General features: G+C 40.8%; 1 protein-coding gene across 1 annotated transcript; it reads left to right on the top strand.

The window, feature by feature from the left end:
- Positions 1 to 978: 978 nt before the first annotated feature.
- Positions 979 to 2,728, top strand: LOC119775323 (tripartite motif-containing protein 16-like). Its single transcript, XM_038273264.1, has one exon. The coding sequence runs from the start codon at positions 1,012 to 1,014 to the stop codon at positions 2,659 to 2,661; it is 1,650 nt and encodes a 549-aa protein (XP_038129192.1). The 5' UTR covers positions 979 to 1,011; the 3' UTR covers positions 2,662 to 2,728.
- The last annotated feature ends 7,762 nt before the right edge of the window (positions 2,729 to 10,490 follow it).

Below are 10,490 nucleotides of genomic sequence, written 5' to 3'. Positions count from 1 at the left end.
TCAGTATTTAAATCAAGTGCATTTGTTCTTGAATTTAGGAGGTAAGTTAGACACTTTATTATTCAAGTGTATATCATCTAATTGTCTTATTTTAAGAGTAAGAAGAGTAAATACTAATTCCATTGGCAAATGATCTTATTTACCTACTCAAATTAAGGGTACATACACTTGATTTAAGACATTTTTACATATTTCTAGATTGTTTTTGCAGTGTGACTTTTATAATCCGTATAGCTGAAAGTTTTCAGTTCCAGGTTATCAGCACTAAGAGATGCAGGTGTTAGTGTTGTGTGCATAAGTGAACAAGAAACAGTTCCTGTAACTTGTGACATGGTGAAAGTGAGTCGTGCGTGATATCACCTATGATATTGCCTGTGCTCCTGTGATATTCCTCCCCCACCCCCCACCCCCACCCCACTCCGAGTGTTGATTTATTTATTACAACTATTTCTCTCAAGGAAAAGCTGGGGCCTCATAAGTAAAATGGATGGGAAATCTCTTTCTTGATACATTGCAGAAAGAGCAGAGCTGAAAGGATAAACAGCGGTAAACAATCAAAGTTAAAATCTATACAGTGGGCAGCTCCAACTTTAACTTTAACTAAACACAAGATGTAATCATTTTTAATTTGTGACTTAATTGCTCAACAAAATCTTAATTTTATGTTTCTGTTTCTAACGGAGAAGTGTCTTGTTGACAAAAATAGGCTGCTAATTATATTGGAGACTGTACCTTAAATTACAATTTTCTCCATCAGAACAGACTGTTTAAAGTGTAGTTAGGAAACAGACAGCAGATTTCCCAGAAGAATCAAACCCATCCAGGTTCTTCTCCTTAGATTTTGTGATCTGCTTGTTTGGAGACGTTAGATTGTAGACATCTGTGTTCTTGTGACACAGGCTGATTGGCTGCAGCCTCTCTGCTCTGACATATGACTTGTAGATCAGAGCTCAGATCTGTCTCTATTTTCAGGAAGTGAAACTCACACAGTTGCTGTGATAAAGAGTAAAAATGGAGCAGAACCAGCTGGACGCAGAAACCATCTCCTGTTCCATCTGTCTGGATCTCCTGAAGGATCCGGTGACTATTCCCTGTGGACACAGCTATTGTATGAACTGTATTAAAAGCCACTGGGATGGAGAGGATCAGAGAGGAAGCCACAGTTGCCCTCAGTGCAGGAAAACTTTTATACCGAGGCCTGACCTGCAGAAGAGCACCATGTTAGCAGCTTTAGTGGAGCAGTTGAAGAAGACTGGACTCCAAGCTGCTCCTGCTGACCACTTCTATGCTGGAGCTCAAGATGTGGCCTGTGATGTCTGCACTGGAAGGAAACTGAAAGCCATCAAGTCCTGTTTGGTCTGTCTGGCCTCTTATTGTGAAAAACACATTCAACCTCATAAGAATTCAGCTCCATTCATGAAACACAAGCTGGTGGAGCCGTCCAAGAACCTCCAGGAGAACATCTGCTCTCATCATGATGAGGTGATGAAGATGTTCTGCCGTACTGATCAGAAGTCTATCTGTTATCTCTGCTCTGTGGAGGAACATAAAGGCCACGACACAGTCTCAGCTGCAGCAGAAAGGACTGAGAGGCAGAGAGAGCTGCAGGAGAGACGAGGAAAAATCAAGCAGAAAGTGCAGGACAGAGAGAAAGATGTGAAGCTGCTTCAGCAGGAGGTGGAGGCCATCAATCTCTCTGCTGAGAAAACAGTGGAAGACAGTGAAAAGACCTTCACTGAGCTGATCCACCTCATCCAGAAAAGAAGCTCTGATGTGAAGCAGCGGATCAGATCCCAGCAGGAAGCTGAAGTCAGTCGAGTCAAAGAGCTTCAGGAGAAGCTGGAGCAGGAGATCACTGAGCTGAAGAGGAAAGACGTTGAGCTGGAGCAGCTCTCAAACACAGAGGATCACAACAGCTTTCTCCACAGCTACCCCTCACTGTCAGACCTCAGGGAGTCTACACCATCAGCCGCCATCGACATCCGTCCTCTGAGACGCTGGGAGGATGTGACAGCAGCTCTGTCAGAGCTCAGAGACAAACTACAGGACATCCTGAGAGACATATGGACAAAGATTTCACTGACACTGACTGAGGCAGAACCAGAACCAGAGAGCAGAGCTTATTTCTTAGAAAATTATTGTCAGATCATACTGGATCCAAACACAGCAAACAGACGACTGTTACTATCAGAGGGAAACAGGAAGGTGACATGGATGGATCAACCTCAGTCTTATTCTAGTCATCCAGACAGATTCACTGTTTATTGTCAGGTGCTGAGTAGAGAGAGTCTGACTGGACGTTGTTACTGGGAGGTGGAGTGGAGGGGGGCGGTTCGTGTAGCAGTGGCATACAAAGATATCAGCAAAAAAGGAGAAGGGTATGAATGCTTCTTCGGACATAATGACAAATCTTGGGCATTAGAATGTTCCCAAGGTGGTTATAGATTTGTTCACAACAACATCTGGACCTCCATCTCAGGTCCTGGTTCCTTCAGAGTAGGAGTAGACCTGGATCACAGAGCAGGTGTTCTGTCTTTCTACAGCGTCTCCGAAACCACAACTCTACTCCACAGAGTCCAGACCACATTCACTCAGCCGATTCATGCTGGAGTTTATGTTTTGGCCTCTGGATCGTCAGCAGAGTTGTGTGAAGCCAGATAGATCCAGTGTGTTGGTTCTGATTGTTGATCAGGGTTCCTGGTTCTGATTGTTGATCAGGGTTCCTGGTTCTGGTGTCTCTGCTCTACTGCTCTCTTCTTCTTTCTTTCTCTTTTTAAATGTAATTATCCGTCTGTGTTCCAGGAGCCATGAAGGATTTCATTGCTGAAGGTTTCTTTCATTCTTCTGACACAGAAATATTTCTCCAGATAAAAGTCTAAATTTCTCTGGCCTCTGATTGTTCTGCTGTAACATCTGTATTGATGGATGTGAATGTTCTGGTTTCTCCTCCTCTGTTTAAATACTTTGCAGCTGTATCAAAATCATACATTGTGATTTCTTTATAGGTTATTTCTCTCACAGTGGACATTCACCTGTGATGACGTAAGTGAGAGAATTAGCAAAATAGTAGGATATTCAAATACTTATTTTCCTCACTTTAGGTATACATAATCTTTACCCCACTGCTCAAAGTTTAAGTGTCTTTTCCTCATCTTCCCTCAGACATTATTCTGAACATGTTTGTTTAATCATGTCTCTGAACATCTATGTTTGATAGTTCTGTAATGCATGTTGAAAATCTGTTTCAGAGGGTTGTTAATCTTATGCTTCATGTTCACATATTTTGTAGCACTGTTGTTTTGCAGGTAGAAGGTTCTGGGTTTGATTCAGCCAGGGTCTTTCTGCATGGAGTTTGCATGTTCTACTTGTTCATGGTAGGGTTCACTCTGGGTACTCAGGCTTCCTCCCACAGTCCAAAAACATGGCTTGTCCTTAGGTGTGTGTTCATGGTTGTGTTTTTCTGCGTTGCTCTGTGATGGACTGGCACATGTCGAAGGGGAATCCCTCCTTTTTCCCACAGGCTGCTGAAGATCGCCACCAAACCCACTGCAACCCTGAAAGATAAACTAGAGAAGATGGATGAATGTTTGACAGCACTGCTCCATTTAGAACGTAAAATACACGGCTCCCTGATAAAAGACGGCAAAAGCAGAAAATTAATTTGTACTGTATGTTAAAATGAAAAATAAACCACTCAATATATACTAAATGCATAGAGAATTGATTTATTTAGTATGATTTATCAAAAGAAAACTTGCAATGATTACCTCATTTTAGTGAGTGATGTGGCATAATGCACCAAAATAAATTAATGTTATTCATATCTACTTAATCATCTTATAATAGCAAATGCTACAGTGGTATAAAATTTACTCAACTTCATAACTATGAAAATTAAGTTGTTTTTTTCATATATATGTCTTTCAACTTGGATTATAAGTGAATATTACTTAATACCTTCACAACTGTTATGTTTTATATAAAGTAAAACTAGTTGGATTCTGATGTTTTCAATTAAGCAGCATTAAACTTGACTTAAAAAATTTGTGTGTAAATACTTACGTACAATATATTTTTAAAGTAAACATTATGAGTTGTTGTTTTTTTTCAGTACATGAATAATTTTAACTCCTGACCGTTTGCTATCAAACCTCCTTTGTAGCAATAGCACGCTGCTAAGTCACCTGTACCTGCCTGTCTGCAATCCGCCTTAAGCTTTGGTTTTATCTGAGCCCCAGAAATCTTCAGCAAGGCATAGCTCCATTCGTGGCAGTGGCTACGTTGCAGCAGTTCCGGTGGCTCGATGTGGCTCGTCACAGCAGTTCCAGTGGGTCGTCGGCAAATTGCACAACCAACATCTACAGTGAAGAGGCGGCTGTGGGATTGTGGGCTTCAGGGCAGAGTGGCAAAGAAAAAGCCATATCTGAGACTGGCCAATAAAAGAAAAAGATTAAGATAGGCAAAAGAACACAGACATTGTACAGAGGAAGACTGAAAAAAAAGGTTGTGGACGGATGAATCCAAGGTTGAGGTGTTTGGCTCACAAAGAAGAATGTTTGTGAGACGCAGCACAAATGAAAAGATGCTAGAAGAATGCCTGATGCCATCTGTTAAGCATGGTGGAGTTAATGTGATGGTCTGGGGCAGAGTGAGAAATACGGGGGGGTCTGGGGGGGCTCGACCCCCCCGATTAACCCATGAGACCCCCTGAAAGCCTCAAAAGCAAAATTTAAAGGGGATCTTAAATTGTGTCAAAAAAATTTTAAATAAAATATTTTTTGTCACCAATGGTCACTAAAATATTTTTAAGCTCAACATATCCAGTAATTAAAATTGAAAACCTTTATTCAAAAATATGTTCTGTTTTTCGCCAAGTGGAGCCAGCCAATTCTGTTCGCATATGCAAATTAGCCATGTGCTTTTCTGCAGTTAATGACACGGGCAACCAGAAGTGAAACAGATTGCGCAAAGACAGCATGTCTTTACTCCTGTTTGTAGACCTCAACGTACCTCTTCTGGACAAATTCAACTCTGTTTCATTTGTCAGAAACTGGATTAAAGAAGGACATATGCGTGTGTGTGTGAAAGAGAGAGACAGACAGACAGTCTTTGTGTGTGTGTGTGTGTTTTCATAGACTGACTGTCTGTTCAGGCTCTTGCCCGCTCCACCAGATTCACAGAAAACTTGTCAGGAAGCTAAACTCTCTCCCCACAGCCACATCCTCCAGGCTGTCAGGAAGCTGACCCCCCCTCAAAAAAAAAATCTCCCCGGACAAACTGTATCCTGCACTACTATTATTACTATATTTATTTACTGTTCTTTTGCACTGTAACTGTTACAAATATATTTTACATAATTGGTAATAATAATAACAATTGTTTCTGCTGCCATTACCATCTGCCTTTTTGCACTAGCAGAAGTATTGTATATTTTATATTATTGTACATTTTATATTTCATTGTGAAATTGAATGTGTAAATAATTTTAATATTAGGAACTGATCTTATCTGTTGTGCCTGTGCACTTTATCTGTTTCACTGTTGGTGAATGAGAAACGTCCTCTCGAGTCCCTGTATGTCTGGTGAATGTAAAGTGTAGCGGCTAAAATCCTATATTTTAGGCTACTAGTGGTTGTTGTTGGAAGCCATTGGTTTTACATGCGCTCAATTAAGATTTAGAATGCCGCTCTTTCGTTTGACATAAAGCAAAGTCATTTATTTTCAGCACAAAGTCCATTGTCTTACTGTTTCCTTCAAGATCCACATAAATCCGCCTTATATCCAAACCAAGCACAGTAGAAAACTGTTTGCCTCAGCCTATTAACAACACCTGAACAGAATTGATGGTTGACCTTAAATAACCCATCCCCTAATCAGACACTCAGAACTCAAAATTAAATACGCCCCCTGGTGGCGACAAACACCAAAGAATAATTGGCTCCTACACGCCAGCCCCTAATTGCGTGTGGCAATTATTAAACTTAAATGAAAAAGGAGCCACAAATAAACCCATATCTAGATACAAATATACATAAGAGGCTAATCAGGTTTCTGCTTTCATCATTATTCTATCAGCTTTCAGTTTGCAGATTCACATAATAGACAGATTTTTGTTACAGGTCTTTCAATAATGTTTGTTTTCGTTTGAAGATGAACCACTTGTACCAGATCCTTTTTATCTGGAGAAGTTTGAATAACTTTCCCTAATATCCATGAACCTCGAGGTGTTGTGGAGTCCATAACCACCACCACATCTCCAGGAATGAAACATCTCCTTTTCTTTATCCATTTTTGTCTTTCCTGTAACAACGGTAGATATTCTTGAATCCAACGCTTCCAAAAGAGATCCGAAATATATTGGATTTGTTTCCACCTTCTTTTAGCGTAAAGATCATTTTTGTCAAAGAATCCTGGTGGGAGAGCTGGTTTTCCCTTCTTGAATTTTCTTTTCAACCCATGTATGCGCTGCAGGGCAACAGAACTGTTGTTTGGCATAAAGAGTTCTTCCCTTTTGAAAGGCAGTTTCAGTTTCATTCTCTGGCTCTGCAGAGCGATCCATTATGTCTAGGAATTTTTGTTCCTCTCTTGACATTTCCTCTTGTTCCGTAAAGGACTTTTCAATAAAGTCATAGTTGTATTGACTGGTCAGAAGCTCTTCGTTTTTTTTATCAACTGTAGTTCTGTTGACATGAACTGAAGCGTAGTCATTTTTGGAATCTTTGTAATCTTCTGCTGAAGCATTTACAACCCATCCTAGGAGGCTTCTGATTGTATAGGGCCCTTAACCCTGACTATTTATCACCTCCCAAGGTTCCATTAGTTTAGATGCATTGGTTCCCACTAGTAGGTCCACACCAGCATTTATGCGAGGAAAGTTGATGTCCTTTAAGTAGGACCATTTAGACAGTTCCTCCTCACTGATTATGTTTTCGGTGGATACAGGCATTTCCTTTTGTGTAAACACAATGGGAAGCTGATAGAAATGGCTTCCATTTATTTCTGAAATCTCCAGCCCATTGTCCGGAGATGAATCTGCGTCTTTGGACCTTGAATGTTGAGTTCATTAAGAAGTCTTTCAGAGCAGAATGTATCTGTACTCCCTGATCCAGAAAAGCATATGTTTTAATGACTTTAGTTCCCTTTGAACTTTTCACTTTGACAGGCAGGATGGGAAGAATCCCTCTATGGTGGCCAGCCCCAGTATGACCACAAGTAGAAGAGGCTTTGCAGCCCTTTGCTACTTGATCCAACTCCTTCTGCTGAATTTTTTCCTTCTGTTCAATGTGCAAAATGCTAGGATGCTTTTGGTTACAGTGTTTGCAAGTGATGCTCTTAACACAGTTCTTGCTTAAATGTCCTGTATTCAAGCAACCAAAACACAAACCTTTTTCTTTTAGGAAGTCTAGCTTTTCCCTGTGTGACCTCTTTCCTAATTGTCGACATTGTTCCAATACATGACCATCCTGTGTACAATACAGACAAGGATAAATTAGATTTGTCAACAACAGCTACTTCATTTTTGAGAGAAGGCATGTTACCGTCATCTTTAGCACAAACATGGGTTACAAAGCTGTTTCTTTTAAACTGTGACTTTATTTGAGGTTTGCTAGGTCTTATGATCCCCCTGACAGGTTGTGAGTCCTGTATATCTTCAAAAACTGGATCTGAGATTATTCTAATCTGGTGTTCAATAAAAGCAACAATATCTCTGAAACATGCTCTTTGACTCTTGTCTCAAAAATTTAATTTGCTTTTGTTCTCCATTTTTCTCTTAGTTCAAAAGGCAACTTTTGAACCAAGATTTCCATGTTAGCTGGCGGGCTTAACTCATCCAAATACTGCAGTTCCTCCATTGCATTGCAGCATTTACGAAGGAACAATCCAAACACCTTTAATGCTTTAGCATCTTCACCTTTAATGTTGGGCCAACCAGTGACCTTTTCCATGTAGGCTGCAGTGATATTAAATTAATTGCCAAAATGTGCTTTGAGGAGTTGCTTGGCCACAGCATATCCTCTTTCTGCAGTCATGTGAAGGCAGCTGCGTACGAGGTCTCTTGGTTGCCCCCTGGTGTACTGTTCAAGGAAGTACAAACAATCTCCTTTAGAGCTGGTCTTTGCTCCCACACAACGTTCAAAGGCTTTCATAAATGAGTTGAACTGCAAAGGATCTCCATCATAGATGGGAATTACTCGATGTGGCAGTAACTGGCTTGATTGCATTTGAACCAGAAGAGCTGTTATGTCATTCTGCTGTTTCAACACGTTGTAGAGATCTCCAGCAGGTTGATTTTGATTTGATGGAAGCAAACAGTTTTGAGTGGTAACATGGGGATCAGAAAAATAGAAGCTTTGGAAGTTTGAACAACAGGAGGAGCTGTTTTTGACAACAAAGTATTGAAAACAGAGTCATCCACCTGAGGTGGAACATGCTTTTCATAGACTGTGTTTAGACCTGACTCAACCTCTTTATTCAACAGCTGTCCAGCGTCTCCTTGAAGCTTGTTTGCAGGTTTGATAACTAACTGTGAAGCTTGTGAAAGGAGTAAAGTGGGCCTGATCTTGGGTCTAGCACCTTTTGTAACATATGAATTCATTCCATCAGAATGTTTGTTTGGTAATGCTGCCTTTAGTGCTACCCTCTAGCACCATTAGCTTGGCATTAGCAGCAGCTATTTTAGTGTCCATCTCAAGTTGTTCCTTTCTTTTCTTTAACAGGTATTCCTGTTCCTCCAATGCGTGCTTCTCTTTTAAAGCAGCTGCACATGCCAGGAGTGCAGCCCTTTCTGCTTCTGCTTTTATTTGTTCAGAAAGCGTTGATGATCTGCTGGTTGTTACAGAAGAACCCCTTTGACTCCCAGTTTTTCTAAAAGACCTTACAGAAACATTTGAAATGCTGTCTTGAGGTTCAATCTGCAGCTCCACCTCCATCATGCCACCACTGGCAGTGTTTGGTTCAGCTTCCTTATTTTTACTCTCATTTTCTCTCATATCATCAGGCACACCAGTTGAGCAACCTTGTGCCTCAGTCAACCATTAATGATTAGCAGCAACAAAATCATGAACATTCAACATTTTAGCTTTAAACCATACATCATGGTTCTCTGCTTCATCCACAGGCAATAAACCCAACGAAACCTGGTGTACCTTTTGTGTTCCTTCAGACAAACCCAAAAACCTTTTAAATTCTCCCTTAATGTCATTCACTCACCCCTTGACATTTTTCAACACTGCAATAGTTTGTCTTAACTTTGTGAGCTTATTTAACTTTGCTTTTCTTTCATTTTCTAAGTTATGGATTTTCACCAACAAAGCCTTGGCTGTTAATTTCACCTGTCTTTTTTCAGTCTCCCATTGAGGATTTTCCTCTTGACCCACAATGTTAATTTGACACTTCTGATCCAGGTCAATGTTTTCCTCTTCTGTCATAATGGCCGACAGTTTATAAGTTTATTTATTTATTCGCAAATTTTAGATTGTTTATTTATAGAGAGCTCTCTTTACTTTAAGCAGTCTTCAGTCTGCTACCAATGCATTGGATTTAAGTTTGAATCTTTGTGTGCACACATAATAATAATAATGGCCATTCATAGATATCAGCGCTGACTCACATACCCCAATGATGCGTCGTCCGGCATTGATGATCTGCATTCCGATGTCCGCTGCTACGAATCTCAGTAGCTCCAATAGCTCGATCCATGCAGCTCTGTTCCCAAGCGTGCGGTGTCGATCGCTCCTGTGTGGCTCCGATTCTGGTTCAGACGTCAGGTGTGCCAATCGCTCTTCTGCAGGTCCGGTACCGACATCAGTTGTACTGATCGCTCCTCTGCTGGTCCGGTTCCGACGTCCACTGTCCGGCGGGTCCAATAGCCTGGTTCTGTGCGGCCTTACATATCTGCCACGTAGAATCCCAATACAGCAGGATCGGCGAATCTTCCGAACAAAGCAGTTTTCTACCTAAATGTAGCGGCTAAAATCCTGTATTTTAGGGTACTGGTGGTTGTTGTTGGAAGCCATTGGTTTTACGTGCGCTCAATTAAGATTTAGAATGCCGATCTTCCGTTTGACATAAAACAAAGTCATTTATTTTCAGCACAAAGTCCATTGTCTTACTGTTTCCTTCAAGATCCACATATATTTGCCATATATCCAAACCAAGCACAATAGAAAACTGTTTGCCTCAGCCCATTAACAACACCTGAACAGAATTGATGGTTGACCTTAAATAACCCATCCCCTCATCAGACACTCAGAACTCAAAATTAAATGCGCCCCCTGGTGGTGACAAACACCAAAGGATAATTGGCTCCCACATAAAGAATTAACATTTAAGCTGACTTTGACTTTGCAATGTTATAGGCCTACGGCATATTGAGAAAATTTTGATCGGTATTGCGCAACAATCGGGAGACGGAGACCCCCTCAAATATTGACAGGTATTTCGCACACTGGGTTCAGCAAATGTTGGAGAGGAGGGAAACAAAGAGGTTG

Source organism: Cyprinodon tularosa, unplaced genomic scaffold (assembly GCF_016077235.1).
Source record: "Cyprinodon tularosa strain WSP-4 unplaced genomic scaffold, ASM1607723v1 ctg867, whole genome shotgun sequence".
Lineage (NCBI taxonomy): Eukaryota > Metazoa > Chordata > Actinopteri > Cyprinodontiformes > Cyprinodontidae > Cyprinodon > Cyprinodon tularosa.
The sequence above is the reverse complement of the archived record's forward strand: the minus strand, read 5'-3'. Positions and strand labels throughout refer to the sequence as shown.